The sequence below is a fragment of the Telopea speciosissima genome, chromosome 7, assembly GCF_018873765.1.
Source record: "Telopea speciosissima isolate NSW1024214 ecotype Mountain lineage chromosome 7, Tspe_v1, whole genome shotgun sequence".
Lineage (NCBI taxonomy): Eukaryota > Viridiplantae > Streptophyta > Magnoliopsida > Proteales > Proteaceae > Telopea > Telopea speciosissima.
Genome location: NC_057922.1, coordinates 6,644,881 through 6,663,152, shown reverse-complemented (window position 1 = coordinate 6,663,152; position 18,272 = coordinate 6,644,881). Strand labels below are relative to the sequence as shown.

The 18,272-nt window shown below is 39.4% G+C and overlaps 4 protein-coding genes across 5 annotated transcripts; 3 read left to right on the top strand and 1 right to left on the bottom strand.

Moving 5' to 3' along the window:
• The first annotated feature begins 1,981 nt into the window (after positions 1-1,981).
• Positions 1,982-10,306, top strand: LOC122669565 (pentatricopeptide repeat-containing protein At5g13270, chloroplastic). 2 transcript variants are annotated; one of them, XM_043866353.1, is made up of 3 exons: positions 1,982-4,383; positions 8,617-8,619; positions 10,150-10,306. In XM_043866353.1, exon 1 carries the CDS (start codon positions 2,042-2,044, stop codon positions 4,328-4,330), a length of 2,289 nt encoding a protein of 762 aa, XP_043722288.1. In that variant the 5' UTR covers positions 1,982-2,041; the 3' UTR covers positions 4,331-4,383; positions 8,617-8,619; positions 10,150-10,306. The 2 variants fall into 2 exon arrangements, with proteins under 2 accessions (XP_043722288.1, XP_043722289.1); XM_043866354.1 differs by lacking the exons at positions 8,617-8,619; positions 10,150-10,306 and adding an exon at positions 4,503-4,727 and having other exon boundaries at positions 1,982-4,403.
• On the bottom strand, positions 6,445-17,961 carry LOC122669567. Its single transcript, XM_043866356.1, has 2 exons — positions 17,947-17,961; positions 6,445-7,059 (listed from the first exon to the last, which is right to left on the bottom strand). Exon 2 carries the CDS (start codon positions 7,015-7,017, stop codon positions 6,445-6,447), a length of 573 nt encoding a protein of 190 aa, XP_043722291.1. The 5' UTR covers positions 7,018-7,059; positions 17,947-17,961.
• Positions 7,563-15,008, top strand: LOC122669566 (pentatricopeptide repeat-containing protein At1g62930, chloroplastic-like). Its single transcript, XM_043866355.1, has 2 exons — positions 7,563-7,672; positions 13,139-15,008. The coding sequence occupies exon 2, from the start codon at positions 13,157-13,159 to the stop codon at positions 14,978-14,980; it is 1,824 nt and encodes a 607-aa protein (XP_043722290.1). The 5' UTR covers positions 7,563-7,672; positions 13,139-13,156; the 3' UTR covers positions 14,981-15,008.
• On the top strand, positions 7,754-9,586 carry LOC122667445 (pentatricopeptide repeat-containing protein At1g62914, mitochondrial-like). The gene has a single exon (XM_043863715.1). The coding sequence runs from the start codon at positions 7,754-7,756 to the stop codon at positions 9,584-9,586; it is 1,833 nt and encodes a 610-aa protein (XP_043719650.1).
• Positions 17,962-18,272: the final 311 nt, after the last annotated feature.

Genomic DNA, 18,272 nt, shown 5'->3' with positions numbered 1-18,272 from the left:
TGGCTGAAACGATTGGTGAAGGAAAACTTTCCCCAATTTTTAGAGGAAAAACGACTTCAAAACTCAATATAATAGTTTCAGTGATCAAATGTGCAATGCTAGTAAAATGTGATGAATCTAAACTAAGAGTATCACATGTAATAATGGATACAAAAAAATAAAATATTTTCATTTGATAGCAAAGCTCTGCTGCCACTGAAGCGTGATAGGATCGATTCTATCAATGGATAATGCTATAAAACTATCTACAACAACAAGGGAATCGATCGTTACCTAGCGTCTCACAGATGTAAGACCTCCAACCGATGATAGTCTTTTCTCAGTTGTTCCATGCACTACACAAAGCTTGGTGTTCTCACACGACCAAGCCAACTCCTCCACACACAAGGGTTCTCAAAACCCAAATTTTCTCCAAGATCAAATACCAAGAGAGGGAGAGGAAGAGAGAACGGTTTAGGGAGGGAAGTGCTCCACCAATTTTCCAAGGATGAGAGAGTGCTTATTGAATTTTGGTAATCTCATCAATATATGTGATTTTGCCTTCACTCCAAAATTGGTCGCATACATGGACAATGAATATTGAGTTTCCTATTGGGACTCAATCACCAACCCATCCAATCTTTCCCACAAAAAAAATATCCTTATTGCTAGAGAAATTCAATATTAGGTCTAATATCCAATATTAATCCAACATCTTTCCTTTTCTAACAATATGAATAAAAATAACCAAGAAATAGATGAAGATATGCAATATGGAAGTTCTTTTTTTCTTTTTTTGATAGAATGCAATATGGAAGTTCATTTCATACATAAATATGTCTTATATTGCATATATAGCATGATCTATCTTTTTTCCATTGGCTGCTACTTATGTCCAATCTCCTTGTGCAAAAAAAAAAAAAATTCCCTGTTATAGAATTACAGTCTTCATTCCATTGATTTTTTTTTCTTTTGTGTGTATTTGAGTGGGTAATTTTTTTGTGCAAGAGATTGCAACCTAGTCGCGTGGCTGTATTTGAGTGGGAAATCTTTTTTGGGCATGAGAGCTTGTGCATGGGCATCCACATGGATGAAACTTATTGATTTTACAGGAGTGGACGGTAATTGCATGCACTCCTGCGTCTTGGGCACAATCTATATGCGATCAGGCAACATTTTTTCCCCCCTTTTTTTATTTTTTTGGAAAAAATGTTTTCTGAGCTCTCAAGGGTAACAGATACGTTAGTACATATTTGTGTTTCTCTAATTTTCTCCTCACATGAAATTACCTCACTGGCACTTCAACATATGATATCGTTTTCACACACCTCATTGGTGCACTCGCCTATGCCGCTTACTCGAAGATCTCTCTCCGGTTTTTTTAACCAATTTACTAATATGTTCAAACATGGCATGTTAGGTGGTCGGCCCCAACATCTGCCACATGAAAAATTATTTACGATCCAAAGTTTATGTATAAGTACATCCCTTGGTACCCTAACTTCATGTCAAATTTGAGGTCAGTCAAAGTTGACCATGTGGCAATGTCAAACTTTAAAGATTCATTACTTTTTGAAAAGTAAATGAATGACTCATGATAGAAGGGGATCATTATCCTCTCACGATCCCTGTCTGGAACAATTGTCTGGTTCTTATCATAGGGGTCAAAAGTGATGACCTAACCAGTAACCCCTTGCCCGAACACATTGCCCGATGAGGTTAAATCGTCATTTCCGTCTCCATAGGAAAGAAACTTGACAACTATACCAGGCAGGACCCAGAGAGGATAAAAATTCTGATAGAAGGAGAAATCACCAATGCACTATGTGCCCCCATTTTTTTTTTTTTGTTTTAAACATTTTCATAAGGGTAGAGTTTGTCCTACACCATCATCCTAGGCCTTCCGATCGGAACCGGTTGTGAACGATTCCGTTCCCGATTACGAGTTTTAAAGCCGGGTTACCCGATCCGCCCAGTGAACACCACAACTCCAACTTGGTCTCCTCTTCCCCTCTTATTGATCAAGGCTCTTTGATCGCACACAACTAGTGAATGTTCGATAATGGCTTCTCTTCCTCTTTCACATTGGATTTACCCGAAAGCAACACCTCGAGACAGAGTTCAAATTGTAAACACTGCAAATTTTGATCGATTTCCTTCCTGGGTATCTCTTAATCGCTCCTCTTCAATCCTAGAGTCTGCGTCTCAAAGAGGTCTGGTTGAAAATTTACATATAGTTTCGCTATGTAAACAAGGACATTTGAGTGAATCTTACAAGTTTCTTATCGAAATGGATGTGGCGGGTTTATCTGCTAGCAACCATTCCTATGAATGTCTCTTGGATATATGTGGGAAAATGAAATCTCTGTCGGATGGAAGATTGATTCATAAGCATCTGCGCCGAGTGTTTCCGAGCCCACCTACGTTTCTTGTTAATTGCCTTCTAAAACTGTACTGTGACTGTGGAAGTTTCTTGGATGCCCAGAAATTGTTCGATGAAATGCTCATAAAGGATTCGGTTTCTTGGGGTCTCATGGTGTCTGCTTATGCACAGAAAAGGATGTTTTCTCAAGCTCTCAGGTTGGTTTCAGAGATGCATTCAACTGGAAATAATGTTAACCAGTCGGTTTATCTTGGCCTGATAAGGTCACTGTCAGTTCCATCATGCTTAGAGCTTGGGAAGCAGATGCATTCTCACATGGTTAAGAATGGATTAACTCCTGACATTCTGATTGATACTGCCCTGCTTAGCATGTATGTGAAGTGCGGATGCTTAGAGAGTTCCAAGCTTGTTTTTGATAGGATGACTGAGAAGAATGCTGTAACATGGACTGGGTTAATGATGGGGTACACTCAGGCTGATAGACAGGAGGAAACTTTGACATTATTTGCCAGGATGATAAAAGAAAATATTGAATTGGATGAGTTTGTATTCTCTGCTGTTCTCAAGGCATGTTCCAAGTTGGAGGACTTGGGTACTGGGAGGCAGATTCATGGTTACATTGTTAAATTGGGGATGGATTCAGGGGTTTCAGTGGGGACACCCCTTGTGGATTTTTATGCCAAATTTGGTAGTCTAGAAGAAGCTCGTCAAGCTTTCAACAGGATTTCTGACCCTAATGATGCTTCTTGGAGTGCTTTAATCTCTGGATGGTTGCAGGTTGGCAAATTAGAGGAGGCTCTTGAAGTTTTCAAGTATTTGAGAGATAATGGTATGGTTATGAATGCCTTCATGTATACCAGCATTTTTCATGCTTGTTCAGCATTGGCAGATTTGAGTTCAGGTACCCAAGTACATGGAGATGCCATAAAAAGGGGCTTGGTTTCAGACCTTTACGGGGATAGTGCATTGGTTGCTATGTATTCTCGATCTGGTAGGTTAGATTATGCCCGCCGGGCCTTTGACTTGATAGTTGAACCAGATACTGTGGCCTGGACGGCTATTATTGCAGGTTGTGCTTACCATGGTGAAGCTTCAGAAGCACTTACACTTTTTCAGATGATGCAAATCAGGGGTATAAAGCCCAATGCTGTTACATTTATAAGTGTTTTCACTGCTTGTAGCCATTCAGGCTTGGTTTCAGAAGCCAAGCGATATTTGGACTCGATGAGTAGTGACTATGGTGTAGAACCCACTATTGATCACTATGATTGTATGGTTGAAATATACTCTCGTGCTGGTCATTTAGAAGAGGCATTTGAATTAATAAAAACTATGCCACTTGAACCTGATGCGATGAGTTGGAAGAGTTTATTGGGTGGATGTTGGACCCATCGGAATGTCAAGTTTGGGAAGATTGCTGCTGAAAACCTCCTTCAGCTAGACCCCAATGATACTGCAGGTTATATCCTAATGTTTAACTTGTATTCTTCATCTGGGAAATGGGAACAAGCCGCACATGTTAGAAAAGTGATGGCAGACAGAGGCTTAAAAAAGGATATTGGTTGCAGCTGGATTACAGTTAATGGTAAGGTCCACAGATTTATCGTGGGTGACAGGCACCATCCGCAAACAGAAGAGATTTACTTGAAGTTGGAAGAGTTAAATCATTTGGCTAACAAATATGGAAGCACTCAGGTGGTTGGTGATGATGATGCATTACCTGGCTTGCTGAAGGAGAGAAAAGATCAGCTTCTTGAACATAGCGAAAGGCTCGCTATAGCATTTGGACTTGTATCAACACCTAGTACTGTCCCTATATTGGTCTTCAAAAATCTCCGTGCTTGCAATGATTGCCATATTTTTGCTAAACTATTATCCAATATAACTGGACGCGAAATCATAGTTAGAGATTCAAGTAGATTCCATCATTTTAAGCTTGGACATTGTTCTTGCAATGATTACTGGTGAACCAACAACTAGTTCCCCATCAGCTAACCATGGTGGGGTTCTGAGACTACCCAGTGCTTCCACTGAAGATCAGGTTGATTGCTATTTTTGTTCTATTCTCTCACACCTTGTAAATTACTTGTTTATAATTGTTTTACATCTTGGTTAATTCAATGATGGATTGTTTTAACAGGATCAAATTATGGCATAACCTTCGCATGCTACGGATGTTTAAATGTTCAGACTTCAGACTGGGACATAGAGTTTTCGTACTTGTTAAACAGTGCAATCAGGCTTTCTTCAATGCTCATCCATAACTTGGAACAATGGAAAGAGGTTCATGTGATATCAATACCATGATTTATGAAGACCAGATAAGGATTGGATCAGACTATCATGTCAGACATTAAAATTCTCAGTTGGAAAATTTCTCTTGTACAGATGCATACCTAGAACTCCAAGAAAGGATTGTTTAGCAGCAGGTGGCCAAAATATCTGGTCATGTCTGTCCCTCATGGCTTTGCATCCAAGTGATATGTTTCCTCATGCCACTTCAGTTCTGTGCTGTCTGATGAAGTTAAACTCCTGTATGTATATACTCAATGTTTTTATCCTTCAGAGGGCAGTGTAAATTTGGAGATGTTTTACCAGCTGATGAATACAATGGTCAGGATTTGATAGAATCAAGCTGATAATCTGCATATCACATTAAACTAAAACCTCCTGTTTGTTGTAATGCTTAAATTTAAAAAAGCTTAAACAATATAATAATCTTCAATAATGGTAACAACAGTGTTAGGCAGTCCTCACTTTTTATGAAGGTACCTTCTCAGGTAACAAAACCCTGGAAACAGCAATATTGATTATTCATGCTTTTTCCTCTTGCTTTCTTTCTGTAGACAAAGTCCAATCCTCCAGGACTGGGATTGAAAAAAACATAAAATAAATGCCATATTCTTTGATGAACAATCACCATTGCACACTGGCAGCCAGAAGTGCATGGACACCAGTTAGTTGAACATTTAATGAAACCAAAATCAAACTTATTAGCTGATACTACAAGGACATGTCTGCAGCAACTAGATAGCTATAATGTATCAAACTTTACTGATTCTTGAACTTCAGGATGACAGCAGAGAATAAAATCATTGTTTCCATTTTTTCATCTTAGCTTCAACTATGAACCTTTTTCTCTACCTTTTTTTTTTTTTTTTTTTTTTGAGAGGGTCAAGCTAGCAGGTTGATGGTTATACATCACAGATCAACGAGAATGAGACCAGATCAACAGGACATTATCTGCGGCTGTTATGGGAAGCTGCAAACAAATACACCTGATTAACTCTAGGCCGGGAAATTGCCAATAAAAAATCTTATCCATATTGATGCCCTTGTACATGCTCTTATTGGCGTTCATGCTAGTGCATGTGCATGGGCTCGTGATCAGACAACAATCTCTTGCCCTTTTTCTATTTGAAAAATGTTAGACCACATGAATGATAACGTTTTCACACTATTAATTGGTGTAGCATGAACATTACTTCCCATGGAGCTGCCCTCCTCCATAAAAATATGGGAGAGAGATCGTTGCCTGTGCCTCTAGAGCTTGCACATGTGTTGATCAATGAGAGTGTGTCTACAAGCATAGACTTGGGTGGGATTTTCGCCTTTCCATAAAGTCAGGGCAGTACTTTCCATGGGAGCATGGTGACCGCCCCGTCCCTATAAAATGCAAAATGATGCCCCAGTCGATGCTTTTACGCACTCCCATTGGAAGAAAAAAAAAAAACCTATTATTTTACTGTTAAAGAATGAGAATTTTTACAGGGTTTATCTGCTGCTATACTGACATACTCAATTTTGCTGCTGTACCAGCTTAGATGGCTGACACGTGCACTGACATAATCCAACGGTCATAAAACAGATAAGTAAAAATTTTACTTTTCTTTTTTTACTTTTGCTTTTTAATTTTTAGTTCTTTTATTTTTTATTTTCACTTTTTTAACTTTACCTTTCTCTCTCTTCTCTCTCCCCTTTCACGAAAAGTTTCCCTTTGTTTCTCTCTGGTCTCCGGCCATCGATGTCGAGGCCCGCGACAACTACCACGATCTCAATTCAAGAGCCAAAACCCAGTCCATCTAGCAACAGAGGAGGACAACAGAGGAAGAAACCATTAAAGCGTAGGTGAGGATCAAGAAGCCAAAATGCAAAGCCCAGCTCCTCTTGAACTTGGCGAAGTAACTCTCCGGTGGTTCCTGGTAGTGTATCTCCAACTCGTACGTTTCGTCTCCGAGACCCATGTCTCCGGCGGCAGCAGCAGCAGCTTCGGCTCCGGCCCTCATCTTGAGGTGCTTAAGGCGATCGGTTGCTAGGGCTAACGTCAGTTTATGGCAACGCCTCTGGTATTTGAAGCCATTGATGCATCGGAGGGTCTGAGCTACGGAGACATAGAAGATGAGGTGACCCAGGGAGATGAGTCCGATGGGTACCCAACAGTGCCGACATTGAAGCCTGGGTGACTGAACCTGAGCACCCAATACAAGCGCCAGGAAGAGGAAGAAAAGCTGGAAGAGCCTCCACAGCTCCTTTTGCTGATCCACAGCACGTTTCTTCTCGAGGGTTTTCTCGAAATGGAGCTGTATGATGGTGTTCAGGGCTTGTATTGCTGTCTCTTTGGGGACCATTTGGTGCTGCTCATAGTCTTCCGCCATGGCTGATGGCCCCTCCTCCTGGACCCAACGCTCTCTCTCTCTCTCGTTTTGTTTACTCTTTCGCTTTCTGCTTGAAGGTGGGGTTTTGGGTTTTTTTTGGCCCTCCTTCCTGGGAATAAGAACTGATAAGGGATAGTTTATAGGCGGCTATGGCCTATGAGTGGTGTTCTGTTCTGTTGTGGTTGGCCGTTGGCTTTACTGGAGTTTTATCTTGGTACTGGCCCAGATTTCTCGTGAAAGGGCAGTTGCCGGAGACCTGAGAGAAACAAAGGGAAACTTCTCGTGGGAGGGGAGAGAGAAGAGAGAGAAAGGTAAAGTTAAAAAAGTGAAAATAAAAAAGAAAAGAACTAAAAATTAAAAAGCCACAGTAAAGAAAGAAAAATAAAAATTTTATACTGTTGAATTATATCAGTACACGTGTCAAGCATCTAAGCTGATACAGCAGCAAAATGAAGCATGTCAGTACAACAGCAGATAAAAATCCGTTGGTCAGAGGGAAGTATAGATATTTGATGGCTAAGACAAGGACTGGGTAAGCCGTAAGCATGTAAGAAATCAGTTACTCTCTGCAAATGGAGCACTTAGGGCACTCAGGTACTTCAGTCGGGGAAGGTGAATATTAAGCACCGATCACTCGTGAAAGCCTCAGGAATCACAAGAAGCTTTGATTGCAGTTAAAAACAGAAGTGCTCTTCTCTTTCGGAAAAGTCAATACAGAAGTGTTAGTAGAGACGAAATGAAGGGGATGTGGAGAATTATGGATGCTCTCATTACATCTCAAAATCGAATTCAAATGGGTAGGTGGTCTTCTCTTAGCCCTTCTCTTCCGCTGCGTCTGCTTCTTTCATCTCTTTCTTGTTCCTTTTCTTCTAAAGCTTCAAAAACACATCTGCGAGCGAGTCGTATCGAATTGTTCAAGAATTCTGCAGAAGATGATGGATGCAAGTCAAGTACAGCTACCTCCATTAGTGTTGAGGAAGCATTCCGCCGATACCACCGAATGGTTCACTCACAACCCTTTCCAAAAATTATCGCTTTCAACCAATTATTTGGTACAGTTGCCAGATGCAAACATTATTTGACTGTGATTTCTATGTACAAAAATATGTTTTCCTTGCAAATACAGCCCGATATCTTTACTCTGAACATCTTACTCAACTGTTTCTGTGGGTCGAATCGGACAGATTTGGGTTTCTCTGTCTTTGGGATCATCATGAAACATGGTTTTGAGCCAGATATTGTCACATTGACTACCCTACTTAAGGGGCTCTGCACGGTGGATAAAATTGTGGAGGCTAAAGAGTTGTTCCACAGGACACTTAAAGAAGGTTATCCTTGTAATGAAATTACGTACGGAACCATAATCAATGGGCTCTGCAAGACTGGAAACACTTGTGAGGCTCTTGAAATGTTTAGCACAATGGAACTCGAGGGTAAATGTAAGCCTGATGTTACCACGTATAGTGCAATCATCGATGGCCTTTGCAAAGAAGGAATGGTAAATGAGGCTCTGAACCTATTCTTTGATATGGTCGGGAAACATATTTCCCCTAATGTTGTTACCTACAGTAGTTTGATTCATGCGTTTTGCAATTTAAGTATGTGGAAAGAAGCTGCAAATTTAATACATAAAATGTTGAACCATGGAGTATCACCAGATGTTATTACCTTCAGCATTATGATAGATGGTCTTTGCAAAGAAGGAAGGACCGTTGAAGCAAATAAGTTGTTTGAATTGATGCTTCAAAGAGGACTGAAGCCTGATGTTGTCACTCTAAGCTCTTTGATTCATGGCCTATGCATTTCTGGCCAATTAAAAGAAGTGACTAGGTTGCTAAATAAAATGTTGGAACTAGGAGTATCTCCTAATGTCGTGACTTTCAACATTCTGATAGATGTTCTTTGCAAAGCCAAAAGGACTGCTGGAGCACATAAGTTGTTTGAATTGATGCTTCAAAGAGGACAGAAACCTAATATTGTCACTTTCAACTCTTTGATTTATGGTCTATGCAATTCTGGCCAATGGGAAGAAGCCACTGGACAGCTAAATAAAATGTTGGGACTAGGAGTCTTTCCTAATGTCGTGACTCTCAGCATTCTGATAGATGGTCTTTGCAAAGATGGAAGGATTGATGAAGCACATAAGTTGTTTGAATTGATGCTTCAAGGAGGACAGAAGCCTGATATTGTCACTTCCAGCTCTTTGATTCATGGTCTATGTTCCAGTGGATGGCTAAATAAAATGTTTGGACTAGGAGTCTCTCCTGATGTCATGACTTTCAACATTCTGATCGATGGTCTTTGCAAAAAGGGAAGGATTGCTGAAGCACGTAAGTTGTTTGATTTGATGCTTCAAAGAGGACAAAAGCCTGATGTTGTCACTGTCAGCTCTATGATTCATGGCCTATGCAATTATGGCCAATCGGAAGAAGCCATTGGATTGCTAAACAAAATGTTAAGATTAGGAATCTCTCCTAATATCGTGACCTTAAGTGTTTTGGTTTTTGGCATAGACAATTCTGGCCAGTGGAAAGAAATCACTAAATTGTTGAATGATTTGTTGGATTAAGGAAACTCATCTAATGTAGTTACCTTCACTATGTTGGTGGATTCTTTTTACAAATAACAAATGATCATAGACTCTCATGAGCTATTGGATCTTATGATTCAAAGAGGCATTGAACCCAACAGTTATACATAATACATATGATGCATTGGTAATTTGACATTGTGTGTACTAGGTCAAATGGTTAAGGCCGTAGAAGTCTTTGCCACCATACAGAATCAAGGTCATGAGCCAGATATTATTATGTGCACTGCGTTGATCAGTGGCTGCTGAAAGAGCAGGAGGATAGATGAAGCCGTATTTCTTTCTAGGGACATGCATTTCTTTCTAGGTACAATACTCTTATAGTTGGGCTGTGCCAGTTGGGCTGAATTGTATTTGCTCAAAAGCTCTTCAATGAGATGCAGGTTTAAGGACAAAAGCTTGATCTCTAGACTGACTCTTTTGATCAGTGAGCTATGCATTGAAGAAGCAATGAAGTTATTTCACAAAATAGAGTGTGATAGACTTGTTCCACCTATTTCAATTTTCATCATCCTTCTTGGTGGATGTTCAGACCGGGACAGAGTTTTCGTACTTGTTAAACAGTGCAAATCAGGCTTTCTTCAATGCTCATCCATAACTTGGAACAATGGAAAGAGGTTCATGTGATATCAATACCATGATTTATGAAGACCAGATAAGGATTGGATCAGACTATCATGTCAGACATTAAAATTCTCAGTTGGAAGATTTCTCTTGTACAGATGCATACCTAGAACTCCAAGAAGGGATTGTTTAGCAGCAGGTGGCCAAAATATCTGGTCATGTCTGTCTTTCATGACTTTGTCATCCAAGTGATATGTTTCCTCATGCCACTTCAGCTCTGTGCCTCTGTCTGATGAAGTTAAACTCCTGTATATAATTACTCAAATGTTTTTATCCTTCAGAGGGCAGTGCAAATTTAGAGATGTACAGTCCTTTTACCAGCTGATGAATATTATGATGTCAGGATTTCATGGAATCAAGCTGATAATCTGCATATCACATTACACTAAAACCTCCTGTTTGTTGTAATGCTTAAATTTAAAAAAGATTAAACAATATAACAATCTTCAATAATAGTAACAACAGTGTTAGGCTATCCTCACTTTTTATGATGGTACCTTCTCAGGTAACAAAGCCCTGGAAACAGGATATTGGTTATTCATGCTTTTCCCCCTTGCTTTCTGTAGACAAAGTCCAATCCTCCAGGACTGGAATTGAAAAAAACATAAAATAGATGCCATATTCTTTGATGAACAAATCACCATTGCACCCTGGCAGCCAGAAGTGCATGGACACCAGTTAGTTGGACATTTATAATGAAACCCCAAATCAAACTTTTTAGCTGATACTACAAGGACATGTCTGCAGCAACTAGATAGCTATAATGTATCAAACTTTACTGATTCTTGAACTTCAGGATGACAGCAGAGACAATAAAATCATTGTTTCCATTTTTTCATCTTAGCTTCAACTATGAACCTTTTTCTCTACTTTTTTTTCTCTCCTTTTTTTTTTTTTTTTGGGTTTTTGGGTGGAGGGTCAAGCTAGCAGGTTGATGGTTATACATCACAGATCAACAAGAATGAGACCAGATCAACAGGACATTATCTGCGGCTGCTATGGGAAGCTGCAAACAAATACACCTGATAAACTCTAGGCCGGCAAACTGCCAATGGGGAAAGATGCGATAAAATGCTTAGAGGATTTATTTTGGGATATTTTATTGGAAAAAAGAACGTTGTTTGACAACGTCCACATGAGCGCTCTCACATAGGGCAGTGAAATGACCACCTCACCCTCCCTTTGGATGCCCATGCATGTTATCCCACTACAAGGGCCACAAAGCCTGGCAGCAAACCACTTCCTTATTTTATTTTATGGGTTGCTGTTCTCTCCGCAGTGCAAGCTACGCCCAGGCACATGGGGGTGAGTGCAATGACCACCTTGCCCCCCTGCACAGGCTGCCCATGTGCCTGGGTGCAGCCTGCACTGCGGCACAGTGAACATTCTCCCTTATTTTATTTATGGGAAAAATAAAGTTGTTGGGTTGCATGCCTCCTACGCCCAAACACAGGAGCACACAAAGTTACCGCCCTACCCCTCATGAAATATAAAATCCCATCTATATTGATGCCCGTGTACATGCTCTCTTGCCCTTTTTCTATTTGGAAAATGTTAGGTCCACATTAATGATACCATTTTCACACTATTAATTGGTGTAGCCTGCACATGACTTCTCATGCAACGTGAGATGCCCTCCTACATTAAAAATATGGGCAAGAGAATGTTGCTTGGGCCTCCAGAGCCTGCACATGTGTTGGTCAGTGAGAGTGCGCATGCAAGCATTGACCTGAACATGATTTTCGCCTTTCCATGAGGGCAGGGTAATACTTTTCATGAGAGTGTGGTGACCGCTCGGTCCAAATGCAAAATGATGCCCCAGTTGTTGCTTTTACACATTACCTATTATTTTATTATTTTACTGTTATCTCCAACCTTTTCTCGAACAGAATATAAAAGAAGGGGAAAATATAGGAACACCCCCTCATCTATTGAAAGTAAGTAAATTAGTTCATCAAATTAACTGCCGTTAGTTTTAAACGTTAATACTTACCCAACTATTTTTTTAGGACCAAATTGCCCAAATTAAAAATTTGAAGACAAAAATACCCTTTAGGGGTAAATACTAAATACAAATCATGCCTTTTTTTCCCCTAGTCTGCCATAGGGTTGGGCACATCTATTCTGTACTGCCCCTACCCCCCCCCCCCCATTTCTACTATCTTCCTCACTGCATCACTCCTTGCGAGAGAGAGAGAGAGAGAGCTTACCTGAAGAGTAGCAGCGGCGACCGAAGATGCAAGGTAGACGTTGATGGGGGTCAAGGAGATAACAACGCTGAGGAGGTTTCGTGAAAGATTTGGGAAATAGGATTGGAAGGGTGGGAGGATTTAGGGTAGTATTTTTAATGTATTAAGGTATAGAGGGTATTTTTGTCTTCAAACTTTTAATATTGGCAATTTGGTCCTAAAAAAATGGTTGAATGAGTATTAACGTTTAAAACTAACGGTAGTTAGTTTGATGGACTAATTTATTTACTTTCAATAGATGAGAAGGTGTGTTTGAAAGATTTTAAAGATGAAGGGGGTGTACATGAAAACATGCCATAATTGAAGGGGTGTCCCTATATCTTCCCCTAAAAAGAATGAGCATTTTTACAGGGTTGGTCAAAGGAGATGTAAGAAATTGATGTCTAAGACAAGGACTGGTTGAACACCTGTAGACATCAGTGTGCAAAAATCAGACATGTGTAACACTTGACACTGATTTCTTACATGCTTACGGCTTACTCTTAGGGCACTCAGGTACTTCAGTCTTCTTACCAAACCAAAAAGGTACTTCAGTCGGGGAAGGTGAATATTAAGCACCGATCACTTGTGAATGCCTCAGGAATCACAAGAAGCTTTGGTTACAGTTAAAAACAGAAGTGCTCTTCTCTTTCGGAAAAAGTCAATACAGAAGTGTAGTAGAGACGAAATTCAGGGGATGTGGAGAACTGTGGATGCTCTCATTACATCACAAAATCGAATTCAAATGGGTAGGTGGTCTTCTCTTAGCCCTTCTCTTCCGCTGCGTCTGCTTCTTTCATCTCTTTCTTCTTCCTTTTCTTCTAAAGCTTCAAAAACACATCTGCGAGCGAGTCGTATCGAATTGTTCAAGAATTCTGCAGAAGATGATGGATGCAAATCAAGTACAGGTACCTCCATTAGTGTTGAGGAAGCATTCCGCCGATACCACCGAATGGTTCACTCACAACCCTTTCCAAAAATTATCGCTTTCAATCAATTATTTGCTACAGTTGCCAGATGCAAACATTATTTGACTGTGATTTCTATGTACAAAAATATGTTTTCCTTGCAAATACAGCCCGATATCTTTACTCTGAACATCTTACTCAACTGTTTCTGTGGGTCGAATCGGACAGATTTGGGTTTCTCTGTCTTTGGGATCATCATGAAACATGGTTTTGAGCCAGATATTGTCACATTGACTACCCTACTTAAGGGGCTCTGCACGGTGGATAAAATTGTAGAGGCTAAAGAGTTGTTCCACAAGATACTTAAAGAAGGGTATCCTTGTAATGCAATCACGTATGGAACCATAATCAATGGGCTCTGCAAGACTCGAAACACTTGTGAGGCTCTTGAAATATTTAGGACAATGGAACTCAAGGGTAAATGTAAGCCTGATGCTACCACGTATAATGCAATCATCGATGGCCTTTGCAAAGAAGGAATGGTAAATGAGGCTCTGAACCTATTCTTTGATATGGTTGGGAAACACATCTCCCCTGATGTTGTTACCTACAGTAGTTTGATTCATGCGTTTTGCAATTTAGGTATGTGGAAAGAAGCTGGAAATTTGATCCATGAAATGTTGAACGATGGAGTATCACCAAATGTCATTACCTTCAGCATTATGATAGATGGCCTTTGCAAAGAAGGAAGGACTGTTGAAGCCAATAAGTTGTTTGAATTGATGCTTCTAAGAGGACTAAAGCCTAATGTTGTCACTTTAAGCTCTTTGATTCATGGCCTATGCATTTCTGGCCAATTAAAAGAAGTGACTAGGTTGCTAAATAAAATGTTGGAACTAGGAGTATCTCCTAATGTCGTGACTTTCAACATTCTGATAGATGTTCTTTGCAAAGCCAAAAGGACTGTTGAAGCACATAAGTTGTTTGAATTGATGCTTCAAAGAGGACAGAAACCTAATATTGTCACTTTCAACTCTTTGATTTATGGTCTATGCAATTCTGGCCAATGGGAAGAAGCCACTGGACAGCTAAATAAAATGTTGGGACTAGGAGTCTTTCCTAATGTCGTGACTCTCAGCATTCTGATAGATGGTCTTTGCAAAGATGGAAGGATTGATGAAGCACATAAGTTGTTTGAATTGATGCTTCAGGGAGGACAGAAGCCTGATAGTGTCACTTCCAGCTCTTTGATTCATGGCCTATGTTCCAGTGGATGGCTAAATAAAATGTTTGGACTAGGAGTCTCTCCTGATGTCGTGACTTTCAACATTCTGATCATTGGTCTTTGCAAAAAGGGAAGGATTGCTGAAGCACATAAGTTGTTTGATTTGATGCTTCAAAGAGGACAAAAGCCTGATGTTGTCACTTTCAACTCTATGATTCATGGCCTATGCAATTATGGCCAATCGGGAGAAGCCATTGGATTGCTAAACAAAATGTTAGGATTAGGAATCTCTCCTAATATTGTGACCTTAAGTGTTTTGGTTTTTGGCGTAGGCAATTCTGGCCAGTGGAAAGAAATCACTAAATTGTTGAATGAATTGTTGGATTAAGGAAACTCATCTAATGTAGTTACCTTCACTATGTTGGTGGATTCTTTTTACAAATAACAAATGACCATAGAGTCTCGTGAGCTATTAGATCTTATGGTTCAAAGAGGCATTGAACCCAACAGTTATACATATGATGCATTGGTAATTTGACATTGTGTGAACTAGGTCAAATGGTTGAGGCCTTTGAAGTCTTTGCTACCATGCAGAATCAAGATCATGAGCCAGATATTATTATGTGCACTGCGTTGATTAGTGGCTGCTGAAAGAGTAGGAGGATAGATGAAGCCGTATTTCTTTCTAGGGACATGCATTGCAAGCAATTGATGTCTAACAATATTACTTACAATACTCTTATAGTTGGGCTGTGCCAGTTGGGCTGAATTGTATTTGCTCAAAAGCTCTTCAATGAGATGCAGGTTTAAGGACAAATGCCTGATCTCTAGACTTACTCTTTTGATCAGTGAGCTATGCTTTGAAGAAGGAATGAAGTTATTTCACGAAATAGAATGTGATAGACTTGTTCCACCTTTTTCAATTTTCATCATCCTTCTTGGTGGATGTTGTAGAGTACAAAAACTAGAAGATGCAATGGAACCTTTTAATGCTATCATTGGTAGAGAGCTGGAACCTGATGTTAAAACATACAATATAATGATTGATAGCCTCGTAAAGAGCGATTGTTGCGTGAAGCTTAAGACTTTTTTCCTGCAAATGAAAGGAAATGGTTGTCCTCCAGATGGTGTCACTTACAATATTATGGTTCAAGGACTACTAAAGAGCAATGAGATACTTAAGGCAATCCAGTTTCTTCATGAAATTGCTGAAGAGGGTTTGTTGGCAGGTTAAAAAACCGCTTCTATGATAAGTGATTTGATTGCGGTGTGTGGAAAATATCATGAATGCTGTGAAAAGCTTCATAAATTTCTGTACAATGAATGAAAATCTGCTCTATTGATGTCCATTTAATTTTATCCATTTTGATTCTTTTTAATAGTGGCTTGCTTAGAGTAATTCTCTATAAACATTTGGAAAGAATGTCAACCGCATTGACAGAAATTAGGAAACGAATTCGAGTTGAATAACACCTTATAAGAATATTTAAAAACCTCAGATCCCATCTAAATGTAAAACCTTGGGATGGGAAATAGCACACAAAAAGTCTCTTACTGCTGATGGATTCCAGCAGAGGGAGGTAGATAGGTGCTTGTCTAGCCATGTCTGCCTAATGTGCATGAAGATGGGGAATCTTTTAATCCCTTTTTTTTTTTTTTCCAATTTACTAGAAAGTTCTGCACCCACTTTCAAATGGTGTTCCAGTTGGTTAACCTTAAGGTAGGACAATTCCTTTGGAGATTGCCAGTTGCTGGGGCATTTATCAGAAGGGGAATGAGAATGCTTATCTTTTCTTTAGATTCTGTAGTGAACCAGTATATAAAGTGGGCATTGCCCACTGAGCCACAACTGATAATTTATTTTCTAGTGTTTCAGCCAACCATCTTTTCAGGGACTGGACGGTTATCATCGACACAATACCTCTGAGATACAGGTCTTGTCTCCCCTTGGCCGGTGATATCTCTAGCTTAACTTTGATGGTTGCTCTTCAGGAAACCCAGCTCCGTCGTGTCGGAGGACTGATCAGAAATGACATCGGCAATTTCGTCGGAAACTAATCTGCATCAACTTGGGAGGGTAAACTTTTAAATAAACTTATTGCTTCATACGCAGACATGAATTTTGCACTGTTAAAGGGTTTTTGAATCTTATTATTGAAGGTGACTTGGATACAAGCATTAGTTGGTTTGGGAGAAACTTTGATATGCCTCTTAAAGATTTTCATATTGTTTATACGTATTAAACATATTTGCTGCCTCACTTCTTCAACGAATATCTCATTGATAGCAAGTGAAGTTGTAGATGACTTTATTAAATAAGATGTTGTTCCTTCAGCTTAGACCATGTTGAAAGGATCACAATCCTTTGTGATATGTAGCTTTCTTTTCTTTTCCTGTCTTGGGATTGTTCTTTTCCCTCATGTGTTGCAGGGTGAGTGTAGGATCTTGGTTTTGCACTTCTTTTAGTAAAATAATTATTTATGAAGAAATTAAAAGGAAATTCTAGGACAGTCATAAGACTAGCAATACTGTATGGAGCTGAATATCGGACAGTAGAGCCACAACATTAAATAAACGAAGTGTAGGTAAGAGGAGGATGTTGAAAAAACTAGAAAATATAAAATAACAAATGGACTGAGATGGTTTAGGAGTGGCATGGGTATTTTGCAACAATGAAAGTTGAAAAAACTAAAAAATATAAAATAACAAATGGACCGAGATGGTTTAGGAGTGGCATGGGCATTTGCAAAACAATGGCTATTGAGTGCACCAATGTGTAGGAGTAATAGGATGCAAATTGGAGCAGTTAAATGACCAAACGTAGACTGAAAATCACTTTTAGTTAAGCAGAGAGAAAATATATGAATTGCTTTAGGTTGACTACAAACAAGGTTTTAAACAAGGTTGGATGGCTATGTAAGGCTCAATTGAGTGGATATAGTGACCGTGATGGCCCCTTAACCTTGTTGTTTCAAGTTCTTGACATTGTTGGAGTACAGAGTTGGTGCAAAGCTTCCTTCTTTGCATGGAAACGGGCTTAGTGGTCTCCTGAGTTTCATTGTTTGCAATTTTGAATTTGGGTTTTTTTTCTTATTTCCTTTTCTACTCCTTGTTTCCAATGTTTTGTTGTTATGCTTGCCTGTTTCTGCTTAGGTTCTATTTTTATTGGTTTTATTTTTAAATCATCCTATCATAATATATTATATCATATCATACTATCATACTATTCTATAAAACTACTCTTTTTTTGTGACAAACTTATTAATAAACAAAAATACCCTTCAGCTTTTATAAAATATTATTAGATTCCTTTGTAATCATATTTATATACTTAAAATTTACATACTATGGAACCTCTATCTCTCTCTCCCTCTCCCTCCCCTTCTCTCTCATGTCCCTCCCCCCCTTGGTCCTCTCTATCTATCTCCCATCCCTATCCTTACAGCTGAGAATTTCCTTAAATCTAGGAAACTTCTTTCTTTAGGTAAGAGATCTCACTTCTCTCCTCTTTCTTCCCAATTTTAATCCTAGAGGTACCATCCTCTGATCTCCTAAATTCTGTCCCTTTCTGACACTCCTATAATAGAGGTCTCTTAATTATGTCTTCCCCTCTTCATCGCATCACTCCTCTTATTAGGAAATCAAGGGTATTCCAACTTTTTTCTTATCGGGAACTCTCT

Excerpts from the sequence above, each read along its gene's own strand:
- LOC122669567 (XM_043866356.1), bottom strand. The coding sequence starts at position 7,017 with ATGGCGGAAGACTATGAGCAGCACCAAATGGTCCCCAAAGAGACAGCA.
- LOC122667445 (XM_043863715.1), top strand. The coding sequence starts at position 7,754 with ATGAAGGGGATGTGGAGAATTATGGATGCTCTCATTACATCTCAAAAT.
- LOC122669565 (XM_043866353.1), top strand. The coding sequence starts at position 2,042 with ATGGCTTCTCTTCCTCTTTCACATTGGATTTACCCGAAAGCAACACCT.
- LOC122669566 (XM_043866355.1), top strand. The coding sequence starts at position 13,157 with ATGTGGAGAACTGTGGATGCTCTCATTACATCACAAAATCGAATTCAA.